This window comes from Theropithecus gelada, chromosome 1, assembly GCF_003255815.1.
Source record: "Theropithecus gelada isolate Dixy chromosome 1, Tgel_1.0, whole genome shotgun sequence".
NCBI classification, from domain to species: domain Eukaryota; kingdom Metazoa; phylum Chordata; class Mammalia; order Primates; family Cercopithecidae; genus Theropithecus; species Theropithecus gelada.
In genome coordinates this window covers 181,175,188-181,195,363 of record NC_037668.1, presented here as the reverse complement: position 1 = coordinate 181,195,363, position 20,176 = coordinate 181,175,188, and the positions used below count along the sequence as shown (strand labels likewise).

General features: G+C 40.0%; 1 protein-coding gene across 1 annotated transcript in view; it reads right to left on the bottom strand.

Moving 5' to 3' along the window:
- FAM129A (family with sequence similarity 129 member A) overlaps positions 1–20,176 on the bottom strand; it is a 175,681-nt gene that overhangs the window by 31,891 nt on the left and 123,614 nt on the right. The window contains exon 6 of the mRNA XM_025365092.1: positions 4,310–4,425. Within this exon, the coding sequence (XP_025220877.1) occupies positions 4,310–4,425 (116 nt within the window). The remainder of the gene's footprint in view (positions 1–4,309; positions 4,426–20,176) is intronic.

Sequence of the window (20,176 nt, the reverse complement as noted above, 5' to 3'; positions counted from 1 at the left end):
GGTGAAAGAATCCACTCAAAAGGAGTCACACTTAAGATCTTTCAGCAAAAGACAACTCTGGAGCATATGGATAAGGCCTAAAAAATGTGGGTAGTTTTTTTTTTTTTGTCTTGAAACTGTTCTGTGGGAATTATGAGCTGTTCTCTAGCCTATCTTGGTATTTTAAAAGCAAATAATAAATACATAACATAGCTAGAGATACTTTACAGTTGCAAAGCCCTTTCCCTCATGATCTCATTTGATATATTTGTATTGACAAGTAGAAAATATGTTGATGTTTTTACTGGCATACAAATATTTTCACCTTAACAGTCTGCCAGGCAAGTTATTCTGAGATAGTTGCTCTGCCTGGACACTTGCCTAAAACAACCATCGCCATGAGGGCCTTCCATACTTGCTGTGTGAGTCATTACTACGAAGGTAATGGAACAAGGCTGAGAGTCTGAATGCAGGCCCCTAGGGTAGAGGGGTTCAGGACAGGGTTATGATTAAGGTCTTAGCAGTCAGGAAGAAAAAATGCAAATAAACCTAGCGCTTTAAACAAAAGATGTCATTTTCTCAAACTCACTTATGCTATGCCATTTTCTTTAACCACTTGCTAGCTTCTCTGGCCCCCTGGCCTCTTTTTTCTATGAGTCTTAGGGTAGACACTGCTTTACTGTTATGCACCAAGTCTTAGAGTCTGTGCGGAACCGTAATCCTTACCTGGCCCCACACGGTAAGCTTTAGAGGCCATTTCCTTTTACCAGCTTCTCCAAGCTGGTTTAAAATGCATTTCTGTAGCAGACTAGTTTTCTGACTTCAGCCAACTGTTCTGAATGTTCTTTCTCTCACCTGGAGGTTACTGGACAAATAATCCTGAAATGCTCCTCCAGCATTCACATTTTATGAGTCTGTCATTTTACCAAAACACTTAAATTCTGGGAGGAGCAAAACCACTTTTTTTTTTTTTTTTTTTTTTTGAGACAGGGTCTCACTCTGTTGCCCAGTGCAGTGGCACAAATGACAGCTCACTGCATCCTTGAACTCATGGGCTCAAATGATCCTACTGTCTTGGTTTCCCAAGTAGCTGGGACTATCTGCACATACCACCGCTCCCAGCTAACTTTTAGAAAACTTTTTGAAGAGATAGGGTCTTGCTATGTTGCCCAGGCTAATCTTGAACTCCCGGATTCAAGCAGTCTTCCCACCTTGGCCTTCCAAAGTGCTGAGATTATAGGTATGAGCCACCACACCCAGCCCCTGTGAAACTTCTTACTGGGACACTTGATAACTCCAGTGATTTCTGATCTCTTTTCTGCTTTTTTTTTTGTTTTGTTTCACTTTCCCATTTAAAATGTTTTTTATCCTGCAAAACTAGGAGCTTACTATGACCACTTGCACAAATGCTTTACAATCTCCATCTATATAGAGACTCATATACATATACCCACACACATATGTGCCTTGTCTTCTGCATGCTTTCTATGTGTGTCTTGCCTCATCATGATGGCAAGGGATGAGTCATTTCTTTTTTTTTTTTCTTTTTTTTGAGACGGAGTCTTGCTCTGTCACCCAGGCTGGAGTGCAGTGGCCGGATCTCAGCTCACTGCAAGCTCCGCCTCCCGGGTTCACGCCATTCTCCTGCCTCAGCCTCCCAAGTAGCTGGGACTACAGGCACCCGCCACCTCACCCGGCTAGTTTTTTGTAATTTTTAGTAGAGACGGGGTTTCACCGTGTTAGCCAGGATGGTCTCAATCTCCTGACCTCGTGATCCGCCCGTCTCGGCCTCCCAAAGTGCTGGGATTACAGGCTTGAGCCACCGCGCCCGGCGGGATGAGTCATTTCTGTCTCTTCCAACTTATTCCACTTAGCACATAATCAGCCAAAAGCCAAAACAAACTCAAACTCAACTCCCAGAAAGGATTTATTAAATACCTATATTCTTTTTTTTCCCCCTTTTTTTTTTTGAGACGGAGTCTTACACTGTCACCCAGGCTGGAGTGCAGTGGCACGATCTCAGCTCACTGCAACCTCTGCCTCCCAGGTTTAAGCAATTCTCCTTGCCTCAGCCTCCCAAGTGACTGGGATTACAGGCATCTGCCACCACACCTAGCTAATTTTTTTGTATTTTTATTAGAGACAGGGTTTTACTGTGTCAACCAGGCTGGTCTTGAACTCCTGGCCTTGTGATCTGCCTGCCTCGGCCTCCTAAAGTGCTGGGATTACAGGCGTGAGCCACTGCACCTGGCCTAAATACCTATTTTCAATGGCATCATGGAGGAACGTAAGTTCATATACGTTTTCTAGTGAAAGAAAAAAATGAAGCAAGTGGCAGGGCTGAACTCAAGGAGCTATTGAAAAATAAATGTGTAACTTAGTATATTCCCATGGTTGGTGTTAATCTTGCACTGGGCCAGGAGCAGAAGCCATCATTGCCTTTGCCATTTGTCCACTTAGCATGTAACTCTGAAACTATCAGCTCCACAGGGCCAGGACCATTCTGTCTTGTCTATCTTTGGGTCAATAGCCCCCAGCACATTGCCTGGCATAGAGTCAGCGCTCAGTAAATAGTAGTTGAATGAATGAGACTAGGCAAGTCACTTTGCTGTTATATGCTTCCCTCAGTTTTCACATTTACAAAATTGAAATAATAATAATAACTGCCCTACCCATCTCATAAGATTGGCAAGACAAACACCATTAGGTTTCGAACATTATCAAGTATCACACAAAGGCATTTGACTACTCGTCTATCTATTAACTATGTTGGCTTACATGGCAGGCCAGCCAGTGTCAAATGCTTCAGCTTCCCCTTCTGACACTTTTGTTTTTCTTTATGGCATAAGTACACAACTATTTGGTTCTCTCAGACTTATGAATGGCTGTGCTTCCCCAAAATATCAAAACTCAAGACTTGTTTAAAATTCTGGAAGAAGCAAGTCTCAGGTTGGGAAAGAGATGAGTTTAGAATCTACCAGAAAGAAAAAAAAAAGAGAGAAAGAGAAGATTCTAATGGTAAACACATGTTCTTATATGGTGAAACAATAAAGAAGAGCTCCCTCATGAGTTTTTAGCATTAGATGTTTAATGACCACACAGAGGCAAGGCACCACTCGGCATCCTCCAAATATTGTTCTCTAATAATGAATTTCACTAGCTCCCAAAAGAGGTACCGTAGGAGATGTGGAAAAAAAAAATTAGTGGGGCCGGGCGCGGTGGCTCACGCCTATAATCCCAGCACTTTGGGAGCCTGAGGCAGGTGAATCACGAGGTCAGGAGTTTGAGACCAACCTGACCAATATGGTAAAACCCCGTCTCTGCTAAAAATACAAAAATTAGCTGGAGTGGTGGCATGCATCTATAGTCCCAGCTACTCGGGAGGCTGAGGCAGAAGAATTGCTTGAACTCACGAGGCGGAGGTTGCAATAAGCCAAGATTGCGCCACTGTACTCCAGCCTGGGCGACAGAGCGAGACTCCTCTCAAAAAAAAAAAAAAAAATAGCATTCTGAAATACCATGTTACTTTATGTAAATATGCCCATACCCAGCCTCCTGTTCTTGGCTGACGCAGCCATGTGACTGGTGTCATCATGGAGGCGGGGGTCACATCACAAAGCAGCAGTTTCCTTTGGAGATTTATAATACCGTCCCTGGTACCAAACCCACTGAAGTGCTTAGGCCATGACTGGCATCTAGTCAGGATCATGAGAAATTACAATGTACCGCAGGGCACGGAAAACTAGAAAAGATAAATGCAATATATGGAAAACTGCCTAATGCTTTTCGAATTTGTTTTTTTCATTACTTCATTTACATATAATTCAATAAAGACAGCTGCTTGCCAAATACTTCTCCAACTGCACTTCACAAGGCAAGGTAAACATTACTATTCTTATTTTTTCCAGAGGAGTAATCTGAGACTAAAAGAGGTTAAATAAGTTGGCATGACTTAAGTCCAAGTTTGCTGACCCTAGCTAAAGCCCTGTCATGCACTTTGCACTACTGCTCGCTACTCACACTCAATTCTAGTCTGGAAGCACGAGGTCATCTGAAAGAGAAATTATTTTCATAGAAAACAGTGGGGGCAGCTCTTTCCACTGTTGCCATGTTTCTGGCTGCCCTATTTCATGCCCAGTCTGGTGGTCTTTGCAGTGGGTGCCTGGTAGTTTCCTGACCAATGCTTCCAGACATGAGAGAGGTGGCCTGTGGAACCACATCTTCCATACTTGCAACTTTTTTGTTTGATTGTTTAACAAAATGACCCTGACTTCCTATCAATCAAATACCCAAACATAGAGAGAATCCAAAATGTTGAGCCCCATGTTACCTGGATTTCATCCCCAGTGATCATTTCCCAGGAACCATAGTGACCCTTCTCCTGTCGGAAGAATTGCACAGCTTCTAAAAAGGCTTGGGCTTCAAATGTCATCTGCTTCATGTAATCTAAAGAGAAGAAGGAAGGACATTCAGCAAGGTAAAACACTCTACATTTCCCCATAGCTCCTCAAGTGTAATGGCTCAGAGACCTAGCATTATCTGAAAATGACAAGGCATGGAATTATGAGACACAGAGCAAGTTAAGCAAGTACTGAATTCAAAGTTAATTTGCAGGTGTACATCACATTACTTGTTCATCGTCCTAGCTGATACATTCTATCAGTTACTGAGCATACTGGTTAGGACTAGAAGGAGGCCCATCTCCCTTACTGTCTCTTATACATGCTTCCCTATCCACCCGCAGGCACCCAGCGACTTTACGCTACCAGCTGTGACACAGGCCGTCCCTTAACAGTGCCTCTTGTGTTCAAAGTATCTCCTTCCAGTTTCCCAACAAAACAATTTCTCTGTGACTCGGTATCAGCTTTCAATACAATATGCATCAACACAACATGGAAATGTATGCAAATGAAGATAGTAATTGCTAACACTTACAAAGCAGGATAATGTTCATCTAAGCACTTTACAGATTTCATTGAGACCTCACAAAAACCCTCCAGGAGAGTACTTTTATCCTCATTTTACAGATGAGGAGACTGAGGCACAGAAAGATGAATTAATTGCCTAGATCATATAGCTAGTGAGTGGCACAGCCCAGGTGTGAAAGGTGGTCTGACCTCAGAGCTTGCCTCTAACCATGATACTATATTGTCTCACATACTAGTTTTATGGGTTTGCCCTTCTAAACATACTGGATTTTAAATGGTGTCCTATCTGAGAGGTACTATCCTACCACAATGAATGAATATCTAATGGTGGAACTTAAGGTGTGGTAGAGGGAGCTGGGGCTGAACAGCTTTCTCAGAGTTCCATAAGTCATGCTAGGCATGCAGTGTCTTCATTTCCAGCACATAAAATTGGCTCTTGGGGGACACAATGATAACAAAATTATAGAAATCTTCGTGGAGAAATGAACTTCAGAAATAATCTAATCGAAAATAAATAATCAAGCCTTAGAAAGGGGAAATAAAATGGGCAAAGTGAAGTGAGTGAAAAGGCCAAGTTCCCTGACTCTCCTCCTATAAGGCACAAAGCTCTCCTGCCAGTAGCACATTTATAGAGCAACATTAGATTAGTGATTTGGAGGCGGCTGACTTGGGAGGTGAGGAGGAACCATCACAGTTTTAGACAGTGGGATTATTCAGTAAAAGGATAAATTGTTGATATGGGGAACTAAGCAGAACTAAAAGAGGATCAATCTGCTCTCAAAGGTAACAATTAATTAATAGGTGGTAGATGACTCATTTGAGATTGGCTTACTAGATCATAAACCTCAGGAACTGAGAAAAGAGAAAACAATTCAAAGCTTAACCTCTACAAGAGCTCAAGAAAATTATTCACAGTGAGGATACCATGAAGTCCATCTGAAGTTCCATTTTAAAAAATGTGAAACAGTGGCCAGGCATGATGGTGGCTCACACCTGTAATTCCAACACTTTGAGAGGCCAAGGACAGATGATCACTTGATGCCAGGATTTCAAGATGAGCCTGCGCAACATAGTGAGACCATATGTCTACAAAAAAAATTAGCTGATCACGGTGGCACATGCCCATAGTCCCAGCCACTCAGGAGGCTGAGGCAGGAGGATCACTTGAACCCAGGAGTTTGAGGCTGCAGTGAGCTATGATTGCACAATTGCACCCTACCCAGGGCAATAGAGACCCTGTCTCAAAAAAAAAAAAAAAAAAAAAGAGAAGAAAAGAATGTGGAACAGTAACTGACATTTCTAATAGTAACATAGAGATTTGGTCAAAATCTAAATTAAGTTTTGAAAAAAGAGCATGTTGCAAGAATCAAGTTTTTTGTTTTTTTTTTTAAATTTTTTCCCCATCCCATGTGCTTTTCTTTTCTTTTTTCTTTTTCTTTTTTAAAATTATACTTTAAGTACTAGGGTACATGTGCACAACATGCATGTTTGTTACATAGGTATACATGTGCCATGCTGGTTTGCTGCACCCATTAATTCATCATTTACATTAGGTATTTCTCCTAATGCTATCCCTCCCCCTGCCCCTCACCCAATGACAGGTCCCCATGTGTGACATTCCCCACCCTGTGTCCAAGTGTTCTCATTGTTCAATTCCCATCTATGAGTGAGAACATACGGTGTTTGGTTTTCTGTCCTTGTGTTTGCTCAGAATGATGGTTTCCAGCTTCATCCATGTCCCTGCAAAGGACATGAACTCATCCTTTCTTATGGCTGCATAGTATTCCATGGTGTATATGTGCCACATTTTCTTAATCCAGTCTATCATTGATGGACATTTGGGTTGGTTCCAAGTCTTTGCTATTGTGAATAGTGCCACAATAAACATATCTGTGCATGTGTCTTTATAGTAACATGATTTATAATCTTTTGGGTATATACCCAGTAATGGGATCACTGTGTAAAATGGTATTTCTAGTGCTAGATCCTTGAGGAATCACCACACTGTCTTTCACAATGGTTGACTAGTTTACACTCCCAACAACCGTGTAAAAGCATTCCTATTTCTCCACATCCTCTCCAGCACCTGTTGTTTCCTAACTTTTTAGTGATCGCCATTCTAACTGGTATGAGATGGTATCTCATTGTGATTGTGATTGCATTTCTCTGATGACCAGTGATGAGCATTTTTTCATGTGTCTGTTGGCTGTATAAATGTCTTCTTTTGAGAAGTGTCTGTTCATATCCTTTGCCTACTTTTTGATGGGGTTTTTTTTTCTTGTAAATTAGTTTAAGTTCTTTGTAGATTCTGGATATTAGCCCTTTGTCAGATGGGTAGATTGCAAAAATTTTCTCCCATTCTGTAGGTTGCCTGTCCACTCTGATGGTGGTTTCTTTTGCTGTGCAGAAGCTCTTTAGTTTAATTAGAACTAAACCATTTGTCTATTTTGACTTTTGTTGCCATTGCTTTTGGTGTTTTAGTCATGAAGTTTTTGTCCTGAATAGCATTGCCTATGTTTTCTTCTAGGGTTTTTATGATTTTAGGTCTAACATTAAAGTCTTTAATCCATATTGAATTAATTTTTGTATAAGGTGTAAGGAAGGGATCCAGTTTCAGCTTTCTACATATGGCTAGTCAGTTTTCCCAGCACCATTTATTAAATAGGGAATCTTTTCCCCATTTCTTGTTTTTGTCAGGTTTGCCAAAGCTAAGACGGTTGTAGATGTGTGGTGTTATTTCCTGAGGCATCTGTTCTGTTCTATTGGTCTATATCTCTGTTTTGGTACCAGTACCATGCTGTTTTGGTTACTGTAGCCTTGTAGTATAGTTTCAAGTCAGGTAGCATGATGCCTCCAGCTTTGTTCTTTTGGCTTAGGATTGTTTTGGCAATGTGGGCTCGTTTTTGTTCCATATGAACTTTAGTTTCTTTTCCAATTCTGTGAAGAAAGTTATTGGTAGCTTGATGGAGAGGGCATTGAATCTATAAATTACCTTGGGCAGTACGGCCATTTTCATGATATTGATTCTTCCTATCCATGAGCATGGGATGTTCTTCCATTTGTTTGTGTCCTCCTTTATTTCATTGAGCAGTGGTTTGTAGTTCTCCTTAAAGAGGTCCTTCACATCCCTTGTAAGTTGGATTCCTAGGTATTTTATTTTCTTTGTAGCAATTGTGAATGGGAGTTCACTCATGATTTGGCTCTCTGTTTGTCTGTTATTAGTGTATAGGAATGCTTGTGATTTTTGCACATTGATTTTGTATCCTGAGACTTTGCTGAAGTTGCTTATCAGCTTAAGGAGATTTTGGGCCGAGACGATGGGGTTTTCTAAATATACAATCATGTCATCTGCAAACAGGGACAATTTGACTTCCTCTTTTCTAATTGAATACCCTTTATTTCTTTCTCTTGCCTGATTGCCCTGGCCAGAACTTCCAACACTATGTTGAATAGGAGTGGTGAGAGAGGGCATCCCTGTCTTGTGTCAGTTTTCAAAGGGAAGGCTTCCATTTTTTGCCCATTCAGTATGATATTGGCTGTGGGTTTGTCATAAATATCTCTTATTATTTTGAGATACAAAGAATCAAGTTTTTAAATCGAAGTATTTTTTCCTTGTTATTTTTCTTGACTTGGCAAGTGATTTAATGTTTAATCTTAGAGGTTTGCAAAACAAAAATTAAAGTCTTGCTATAAAATTGACAATACCATTGGCAGCGTTCTCCCCACAAGGGGATTGTGATATGGGGCTTAGTACACTGGGAGGGACTTTACCAACTGAGATGGAAACTGTAATTACTACATTGGGATTCAAGACTGACTCATGTGCTCTTATTTTTAACAGCTGTTTTCATTTCCAACCTAAGAAAACAAAGAGATGGAAGAAAATATGGTACTGTGTCTGGACGAAGTGAGTATGGCCAGATCCACAAGCCAGGGAATGAACTTTTAAATTCTTCACGTCCTTATAAGAAGCATAAATTTACATATTTCCTCCTCTACTGACTTCAGTAACTGCAGAAGGCACTTGAAATCTTATCCATTACCTTCTGTATCTATATCAATGCAAACAATGACACTCCCACTGATGGTTGCATTTTCAAAGATCTTTGGAAAAAGTAACTGAAGAAATGGGATTTGGAGATGTGGATGTCGACAGAAGTCAAAGAAGGAACCAGAAGGAGAGCTCGAATGTAATAGTGGTGGAAGTGAGATACCTTAATACAGAAGAGAATAAAAGTATTAATAATCAAATGAGCCACAAGAGAAATTATAGTCATCTAACAATGAAGCCTCAGAGAATGAGGGCCTGGATCTGAATTCTGGACTCTACCATTCAGGCAGACTTAAACTAGATTTTAAATACGTCCTTTCTATAAAGGAAAAAAGATCTAATCTACTGATTCATCATTGTATTTTCAGCTAGTAAACTGTTAAATTAATATATGTAAAACTTTTAGAACAAATCTGCCACATAGTAAGTTGCTTTATATACATTTGTTCTTAAGATTATAAGCACAAGTCAATAGCAACTAAAAGATCATAAGCAAATAAACGACAAAGGTTTGCTTTGTAAAAGATAACACTGTACTGCAATGGTAATATAAACTTCATTTTTTCTAAGTTGTTTGCAAAGGCATTGCTGAACTCAGTCAGAATGTACAGGTGTTCAAGAGAAACCAGATTAGCAGTTATTTGATGAACTTCCTGCCACAGATCTCATGGGAACAAATTCCAGGTTCACCATCACCTACTCTCCTGCCAATAAGCAAATTGAGAGTTTTGTTCTGTGGTCCTGAGAATCAACAATGGTTTTTGTCTTTTAAGCAGTCTCCTGGCAAGCCAACTTAGAAACAAATGGCAGCCATCAGCCCAAACTCTACTCTTCCAGCATGCTATAATTATGAGAAAGCCTGAGGAGATAGAAGTGCTGGGGAGTAACTTAGACATCACTACATTCAGCTCTCTCATTTAATGGATGAGGAAACTGGAAAAAGAAATGGTTAATTTCCTAGCTGAAGGTCACACAGTTGGTCAGAAGCAGAGCCAAAAGTTGAAAAACTGGCTCTGGCATGTTGTAAGTGGCCCTGGCATTCATGCTAATTTAAATAACAGACTATGAGAGTTGGAGGTGATCTTCAAGGTCACCTACCCCAAGCTCTCATTCAATGTTGGGATCCTTCAGAATCCCAGACATACACTCGTTTGGCCCCAGCTTGATTATTTCCAGTGACAGGAAGCTCACAATTTAATGAAAATAGCTCTTTCCGTCACTGAACTGCTCCAAAATTTCCTTCTATTGAGCCAAAGTCTGTTTCCATGGACTCTCTCTCCCATTAATCTCATTTCTCCCTTTCAGGCAAAATAGACAAGTTTACTCTTCTTCCATATGGTAACCCGAGAAAAAAACAGTAATCAGCTGAATATCCTTATTTCTCTTCAACTGTTCTTTAAACAGCATATCTTTTGAATCTTTTTAATTTGACCTTCCCTTTTCCTTCTTTCCCTCAGTGATCCATTCAAATATATCTATATCTTCCTTAAAGTTGGCCCCTACAACTGAATACAATAGACAGGGTATTGTCTGACTGGTGCAAATTATACAAAGTCAAAGGATACTTTTTTTTTCTTATCTCTAACCTCTTTTTTAATACAACCACATCACACTGTTGACTCCTGTCTTTCTTGAGTTTTTCATATAAAACTCTTGCCAATATAAACCTCTCCTAGCCTGTATTTGTGCTTTTGACTTCGAAGGACAGATTTTTAACATTATCCCTATTACATTACAACTTACTGTGATCAGCCCAGAGCCCCGAACCTGCTGAAATCATTTAAAAACTGTGATTCTGTCCCCTGACTCTCTTATACCACAGTATCATTTGAAAACCTGGTAAGTTTGCCTTCTATGTTTCTGGCCAACTCATTGATAAAACAACATTCACCAGATAAAAAACATTCACCAGATCAGGAGTGAGGAAAGAGCCCTGGGAAACGATAAGCATTTGGGGAGATACAGGGGAGACACATTTTGGCCATGCATTCAACAATCACATCTTCATGACCAAGAACTGTCTAGGAACGCACTATTCTCTTTAGTCTCTCCCTACTTCCTCATTCATGCAGCTGCATGGAAAACTCATATTTGGTAGACATGATTAAGGATTCTGCAAGGAAAGGAAAACTTCTCTAGGCCTCTTGGGGACAGTTATTCATGGGGCCAGCCAGAGAGGAGCTGCTTTTGTTTTTTTTCCAGTTAAACAGATTTATAACACATCTGAATCAACTGAAACACCAAAGCTCCAGGGCCTGTGGAGTCATTCTAGATTCTGACTCTGGCTGCGGTGTTGGGACTCCCGGACTCAGGCTGGGTTTGGAAGCTGCCTTGTTATTTTATTTCATCAGTAAACTGTGCCAAGCCCTGTTAGCTGATTTGCTGGGTGATTTGTGAAAGTTATGTAACAGCATTACTCACTATGCTGCTATGGGGCTCATCTCACTAAGTTACACTTCTGAACTGTCTTTCACTTCAGGTCAGATGTCATCTTTCCTATGGGAGATGCAGTGAGGCTGTGTGCCCCAGTTTCTTTCTAGAACAAAGAACGGGAACAGGGGAAGGTAATCAACATTTATTGAGTCCCTACCATGAAGCATGGACCATGTGAGATGCTTACACACACACATATAATCTCATATAATCCTCCCAACAGTCCCATCAGGCAGGAATTAATATCCTCACTTTACAGAAGACAAGAAAATGGAGTTTTGGGAAGGCTAAATAGTTTCTTTAAGCTAGCATGTGGTTAAGCAATGGCCACTTACCTCTGAAGTCCTGTTATAACATTTTATCATGTAATTTTTAAAAAACTTTTTATTTTGAGATAATTTTAGATTACCTCAAATAAGATCTCAAATTTGAGATTATCTCAAATTATTAGTTCTTATTTTTCACATGCTGTTATAAGAAATAATATAGAGATATCCTATATACACCCTTCACTCGGGTTTCCCAAAAGGGAGCATCTTGCAACCCTATAGTACAATATACCACAACCATGAAATTGACATTGTTGCAGTCCAACATTTTTATTCAGAGTTCACCAGTTTTACATGCACTTCTCTGTGTGTGTGTGTGTGTGTTGTTCCATTTAATTTTTTTTTTTTTTTTTTTTTTTTTTTTTGGGAATATTTTCACTCCTTTTGCTCTGGCTGGAGTGCAATGGCACAATCTTGGTTCACTGCAACCTCCGCCTCCTGGGTTCAAGTGATTATCCTGCCTCAGCCTCCTGAGTAGCTGGGACTACAGGTGCCCACCACCACGCCTGGCTAATTTTTGTATTTTTTAGTATAGACGGGGTTTTGTCATGTTGGCCAGGCTGATCTCGATCTCCTGACCTTAGGTGATCCACCCGCCTTGGCCTCCTAAAGTTCTGGGATTACAGACATAAGGCACCACGCCTGGCCTGTCCTATTTAATTTTAAAGTTATTCTAAAAGAGACTTTCCTTATCAAAGTTTAGAATAATATAAGTCTAGAGTTTGATCATAGATTAGAGATCACTGAGTCCAAATCTTTCATTTTACAAATGAACAGACTGAGGGCCACATGGAGTGTGATATGGCATTACTAAAAATAAAACAAGACAAAACTTCCCTGGAATTAACAATGAATGGTGCTCATTCTAATGAAATGGTAATAAAAGTTTAAATTTTTATTTAAAAACGCATTTATACATGACCAACCTAAGCAAATGCTTATCACCATATTATAAATGATAATTCTTATGGGAACCAGCCCCATTACTTAGAAGAAATTGGTAAATTATCAGAGCTCTCTCAATTATATTTTATAAACTATAATACTAAAATATTAATCTACTGACCAAACCATATCTGTGTTAGTGGACACAGCCCTATCAGAAGGAGAGGAGGAATATGTCAAGAAAAAATGTATACCCCATGGAGATCCAGGGACCCAAGCATGAGTTACAGTGGTGTTGCTCTAGGTGAAAGTATAAAAATACAAGAACTCACCCCAAGAATATAAAACACTTCTCAAACAAATGGAAGAAAGGTATTTCTAGTAAAGACAGTGTTCTGAGATAAAGTTTTGGCCACAAAGAAAAATACTGCCTACCTTGTCCCGCTAAAGGCAGTCCATCTCTTGAATTATTGACTTGTCAATAAATATTAAAAGACTATTTGTCAACAGTGAAAAGGAAGTGGTGACTACTAGGACGAGTGAAGACAGACTAACCTCATTTCCTTCAGATAGACATACTAGATTGGTAGATTAGAAGGCTGTTGGAGACATCCTGTAACTAGGCAACTATAACATCTTGCATGATTTTGATTTGCACAGTAAAGAAATTTAGATTGGCTGATGATGCAAATAGACACAATCAAATAGTTAAAACCACCCAAACGATGGGTGCTGGGTAAAGGGCTGAGGTTATTGATATCCTAGAGGGAAATCTCCAGGGCACTGCCTTAAAACATGTTCAATCACTCAGAAAAGAGTGTGAGAGTGTGTGTGTGTGTGTGTGTGTTATAGTTATGAAATTTTATTTACCAACTACATATGAGGCACTGAGTTAGGCTCTGAGGATACAAAGCTGAAAAAATATGGCTTTTAACTTCAAGTTCTTCACAGTTTAGTGGATGACAGAATCAGGATCCAAAATGAAGTACAATATGGATAAATGAATCTTGCACCTAAGTCCAAAAACACATCCACAGAAGTAAACAATATGTGCCTGATACATAGTAGGCATGAAATAAAAAATTGGTGAATCAATTGAATGAATAAAGGTACCAAGTTTGAAGAAAAAACCCCAAACCCTGGGGTTTCATTTAGTTGCAAGCTCGGTGCAAGTCAGTCAGGGGTGTGATACCATTGTCCACAAAGCATGTAAGGTTGAGCCTCAGAAATGTTAACTATAACAGGGACAAGAATGGTCACATATGTATTCTGAGATATGCTCCTCTGAGCTCATCATTCCATGGCTCCAGCTTATGCTGGACACCAGAATATTTTACAAACATTTTTTAAAATAAAGAAAAAAGCAGAGTACTTCTGAAGAAGACCAAGTGAATGAGGAATCTCACAGCCTTGGAAAGAAAAAACCTAGAAGGAAGAGATCTTTATCTATATGAAGATCTTCAGTGGAACAGAGGACTAGATTCATTTCATGGAGATTCAGATACTAGAGCCAGGATCGTGTCATCTAGAGTGTGGCAGATTTTGACTCAATATAAGGAGCAAATTTCTAACATATGGGCTTATCTTAAAGTCAAATAGGTTCCAACAGGATGTCAAGAGTTCCCCTAGAAAGGAAGTACTCCATCTGGGCTGAGTTACCTTGTAATAGGTGCACAGATTTGCTCAAATCTCTATTATATAGTCTCATGGCACCATGTGCCTCCCCACCACTGTACTTACAGCAGTTATAATATTACAGTTATTAGTGTAATCATGTGAGATATGTCTTTCCCCGAGACTGTAAACTCCAAGAGGATAGGGTGCTGCCATTCGTATTCACCCCTGCATCCCTACTCCCTAGTACATAGTACTTATTAAGTGTTCAAAGAAGGGAAGAAAGGAGGGAACCTGGGAGGAAAAGAAAGAGATTAAAACACTAGAGCAGGTTCTCTAGTGTTTTAATCTCCTATAAAGTTCCTTTGAATTTGAAATTTCATGGTTACAAACAAACCCAGGTTGCAAATGATTCACATTGTCTCAAGGACTGCCTTCCCTACTGTTGTAAAGAGATACTGAAGGGAACTGATGCACTCTACCCCAGTGCTTCTCAGATTTTGGTGAGCATCAACATCGCCTGGCAGGCTTGTTAAAACAGATAACTGGGTCCCACTCCCAGAGTTTCTAATTCAATAGGTCTGGGGCAGGGCCCAAGAATTTGCATTTCTAAGAAGCTCCTGAGGTGATGCTGATGCTACAGGTCCAGGAACACACTTTGAAAACCACTCCTCTACCCAGCATTAGGAGAGTGGTTCTCAAACATCAGAATTGCTTGTGGTAAGGCCAGGCCTGGTATCTCACACCTGTAATCCCAGCACTTTGGGAGGCCGAGGCAGGCGGATTACCTGAGGTCAGGAGTTTGAGACCAGCCTGATCAACATGGTGAAACCCTGTCTCTACTAAAAATACAAAACTAGCCAGGTGTGGTGGCAGGTGCCTGTAATCCTAGCTACTCTGGAAGCTGAGGCAGGAGAATCACTTGAACCCGGGAGGCAGAGGTTGCAGTGAGCCGAGATCATGCCATTGCACGATCGCGCCATTGCAGCTGGGTGACAAGAGCGAAACTCTGTCTCAAAAAAAAAAAAAAAAAAAAATCCATTCTTGGTTTTGCCATAGGCATTCTGATTCAGCAGGCCTAGAATTGGATCCAGGAATCTGTATTTAAACAAGCTCTTCAGGTAACTCTGTTGCAGGTGATTTACAAACCACATTTGAGAAAAAAATAAAATTATACAGAAGCGAAGGTGATAGTAGAAGACTATGGCTCTTGAATGCTTAGCGTCTTGATGACCTTGTTCCCTCTTTAGCAGGTTACAAAAGGTCTACTCTGTCAACTGTTCACCCACTTAACACAAATGAACCCTTGTACTTAGTCAAAGTGATGGTTAAAAATAGTACCACAATGAAGCTTTATCAAAAAATATGTGGATAAGGAATCAACACTTCAGGTGTGTTCATGAGGACGCCATTCCAAACAACTAGAACTCTACCCATGGTGGAACCCCTGCTCCTCCTTCGGAAGCAGTCATCACTGTCTGGATGTAAATCCCCAGGTGTAACCCTAATTGATCTCATTTTCTCTTTTCTGGCACTCAGTGGATATGTGGATTATAGCTTGTCTGTGATAGTTTTCTTTCCCTAGCATGAATGATCTGTTTCTTTACCGTAAGTTTTTTTTCAAAGGCTTAGATATGAAAACGACCCACACTCCAGTCTCTTCTAAAAAGTATGGATGGTGTCATCAGACACCACCCCCTCAAAAAAAAGGAGAGAATATTTGCATCTTTCCAAATACCATCAAAATACTCTGTGCCCTGAAGTTGTGATTCATTGAACATGCTTTCCATACGCCTGAAAGAGTTAATCTATCACCCCATGTGCCATAGCCACCGGAGCAAAGTCAGGCCAAGAGAACCATGACACAATCAATTATTTCCTATCTTCCCTGGACAAATCTATATGGCTTTGTATGGGAAGATTTGTATCCTAAGACAGTGAGTGCAAAACTATCTCCCAATCCCTTGATAATTATTTGTGGAGATGCTGCTGAGATGATCTCCGGAGAAAAAAATTACACCCCAAAACCTAAGCAAAACAAATGAAAACCATCTAATTCCCTCTTTAAAAATGTGAATTTGAAAAAGTGCCCACCATATAATGTTTTACAGGCAGCTGTGGCCATTACACACCCGGGTTATCTTTCAGCTCAGACCACAGAAACTGGGTCATGTGCCTCTCCGTGACGTTGTGGGCATCTGTGTGGCTTACTCTCTGCTGGCAAGTTTACCACACAACTTAGATACGATTTAAAGCAAGCTTGAGTGTTCAAACAAATAGGGAAGATGCTTCTTGAGTCACAACTTGTCCTTCATTTTTGATGACACGCTCTCTTATTTCTGGAAATGGCTGTTGACAAATGGGTCTTGGTATAATTTGTCACTGTAGCGCATAAAAATACCAGGGACATTCTGTCTGACTGATTCTATGGATTACCTTCATCTTGTGAAATCAGAACGCCTTAGCCTTACCAACATCTGTGAGAGCACGCCTTCTACAAGTAAAGGCAGACAGTAAAATAACTTGACTAGCTTTACGTGAGAGAACAAATCACTGGCATTAATTGGCATCACTCATCATATCCTGGCCTAACACACCTACAGAGTGTAGCACTGGCTGATGATGCTATCTGGGAATATTCTACTCATCATCATTACCAATGATTAATAACAGCATCTACTCATCATCATTACCAATGATTAATAACAGCATCAACCTTGAACTTGTCAGAGGCTTTTACAGTTTACAACATTTCATTTGATTCTCACTGCAATCTCATGAGACAGGTAAGCCAGATGTAATTATTTCTAATAGAAAATGGAAAAAACTGAAATTGAAGAAGTTTATGTCATTGCCCAAGATCATATGAATAAATAACTCATTTTATCAGGTTGGAAAATAAGAATAAAAATAATAAGCACAATATAAATTTCTAGTCCCATGCAGATTCAGCTCCAAAAAGGAGCTAACCTTATCTAAAACTTTTAACTACTGCATTTTACTCTCATCTAGGACAATACATCTCAGTTTCATTATTTGTAACCTTTTTCCAAACACCTGAGAAATTAAACTGACCCATGATCCATTTTCTTCCTAAGAAGGAGGGATGGCAGCCACAGACTCCTGCAAACCCACCACCCCGCCCTGATCAGAAAGGTGAGAACATTGGCTAATTTCATGGCCCTCTCCTTAGATTTGGAGGGATGGTATATAATTTAGTCCTTTTACAGACCAGATCATTTTTTAAAAAAAAATAGAACTTCAGTAGTCATGTACCAATAAAGATAATGTCTACATTCCTGACCTATTACAAGAAGCAGCAGTACCGCCAACAGAGTTCTCTTTAATTTCTGGGTTATCTGAGCCCACAGTGTGTACCAATTTTGAATAATTGCTTTAAGCCAAAAGACACTAGGAAAGCATTTTCCCACTGGGGTGGCCAAAGGCCTGGGACCCTGTGCATCATCAGCATGAGTTGTCTCACTAAGGGATCCATTTAACACAGCTTTACACTTAGGGTAAATAGGTGATTTCACTGTGAAAACTCTAAGCATTTACAACTATTTTCAGTAAAGTTCAAGGAGCATCTTGTTTAATAATGCAGCTAGCAACAAGCTTAAACAAGATAAGATGGGATTACTGAATGGAATATTATGCAGTCACTAACATATTTTTTTCTTTTCCACAAATTAAAATAATAATTATGATGATATTATAGAGAAGTCGTTTGGGGATAACTTCAATTGCCAAAAGCAGATTATAGGCCAAGTATGATGGCTCAGGCCTGTAGTTTTAATACTTTGGGAGGCCGAGGAGGATTGCTTGAGCCAGGAGTTCAAGACTAGCCTGGGCAACATAGTGAGGCCCCATCTCTACAAAAATTTTTAAAATAACCAGATTATAAATTACATATATATCCTGATTAAGTAATGCAAAATATGGGGAAGGATGAAAAGGAAATGCATAAGAAATGAAAGGTGAGTTATGGGGGATTTTGTACTTGTGGCTCAAAGTTTAAGATACAGGCTGATCTAACGACTTTTTTTTTTTAACTAGTCCTCTTACGACCATGGTTGAAATTTGCCTTCCAGAGTCAAAATGGCCCTGGGCAGTTTGCCTCTTAGACTCTCAGAGAGCTTCCGTGAGCACCGGCAGCTTCCAAAGCCCAGCACGCGCCACAGTCCCAGCACGCGCCACAGTCCCGCCACGCAGGGTCCAATCCAAGGTATTTGTAAAGAACTTCAGTGAGCGGAGACTCACACCACAGCGAGCCTCTTTCTCCCTCAGGACGGGCAGAGCTCAAGCCCAACTTCGGACTCAGTCCACCAAGCAGTTTCCAGTGTGATGTCAACTGAAGAGGTCATTTTTTTTCTTCTCCTGAAAGATATTGTTTGGTGTGGTTTACTCAGAAGAGGTCTCCACTGCCTCCTTCAAATGTTCTGCTTTTCAGGAATGAAGGGAAAATCCTTACAGCCTGGAACACTTTTGAGGCTTGTCACAAATGTCCTTGAAAGTAATATTACTATCCTCTGCTTGCCACCAAAACTGGGCATGATCGGGGACAACACAAGTGTGCCTGTGTCATAGGTGATGTCGTCTATGCCACATCCAGATGGACTTGTGTCCCATTGTACTAGAATGCCCTTATGGACAAGGACTGTCATATTTATCACTGTATCCTCAGGCCATAGCACAGTGTCTAGTGAGAATCAAAACTGGCCACTATTTCCACTTCTGCCTCGTCTACTGTGTGACTCGAGGTGAGTTACTTTGCTTCTCTGGGCCTAATCTCTCTTTTCAAGTGGAAGGCTGCTTTCTCAGCTATGAAACAATGTAATTCTATGATCAACTGAAAGTACAGTTAGTTGAACTGACATTTGGTTGGTGCTTTCCATGATAGTACTTCAACTTAGGGACATAAAGTTCCATCTTCAAGGCTACCTTCTCCTTTTCTTCCCACCAAACATTCTTTCTCTCTCTCTCTGTCTCTCTCTCTCACTCATTTTTCTCTGGGCTGCAGAAAGTCATCAATGTAGCTACTGGAAGATATTAAATGGCATGTGTCTTTCATTATATTTCTATTGGACAGCGCTTGCCTAGGGTCTCTTTGACATCCTCATTTCCCCTCTACTCCCCTGAATAACAGTTCATTTCATGGTTATTTCCACTGGGCTTATCACATGGAATATCTAATTAACCTAATAAAATAGTGAAAATATTCAAATGAAAAATATTCAAATTTGCCATTGCATGGTCAATGACAAGATTATAGCAAAACTATGAAATATTACATCATTAACTTACACCTTTCTTTTTCTTTGAAAAAGTAGGTTCTTCCTAAACCCCTTAATTTACCGTTTAACAAAAGCATTGTGATATACAAAATCATCCAGTTATCCAGAAAAGCTACCTTACTAGTTCAGGTGTTTATTTGAGTATAAACTGTAAGGTCATTAAGTGATTCTATCTCAAGCAGAAATTTTCATTTCATAAAATGCTTCAGAACAAAATAAATCATACCCTTTGTATAAATCAAGACTATACATTGGAATACAGGTCAGTTCTTGACTAGCCTTGCTAATTATGGATAAAATGATGACAATAATTCTTAAAACTTCATATTTGCTTCTGTCCTAATGTTAAGGAAGCTTAATTTGCATTTACATTTGAATTCAAATGAGTCTGATGTTCCGCTGATTCATCCTATTTTTAAACAAAAAGCAAATTTGCCTTTTGAGAACTAACTTGTGCTCAGCTACTCTTTGTTCCTTACTTCCAGTGAGAGTAGATGGCATCTCAGACAAACTGGTTGAACATGCTCACTTTTCTTCCCTTCCCATGCTCCTTACCCTTCCCACTGAATCTTCTCCCACCCTCAACACACACACACACCACACACACATACCTGTGCACACACACACAAACACACATATACACATGTGCATACACACAAACAC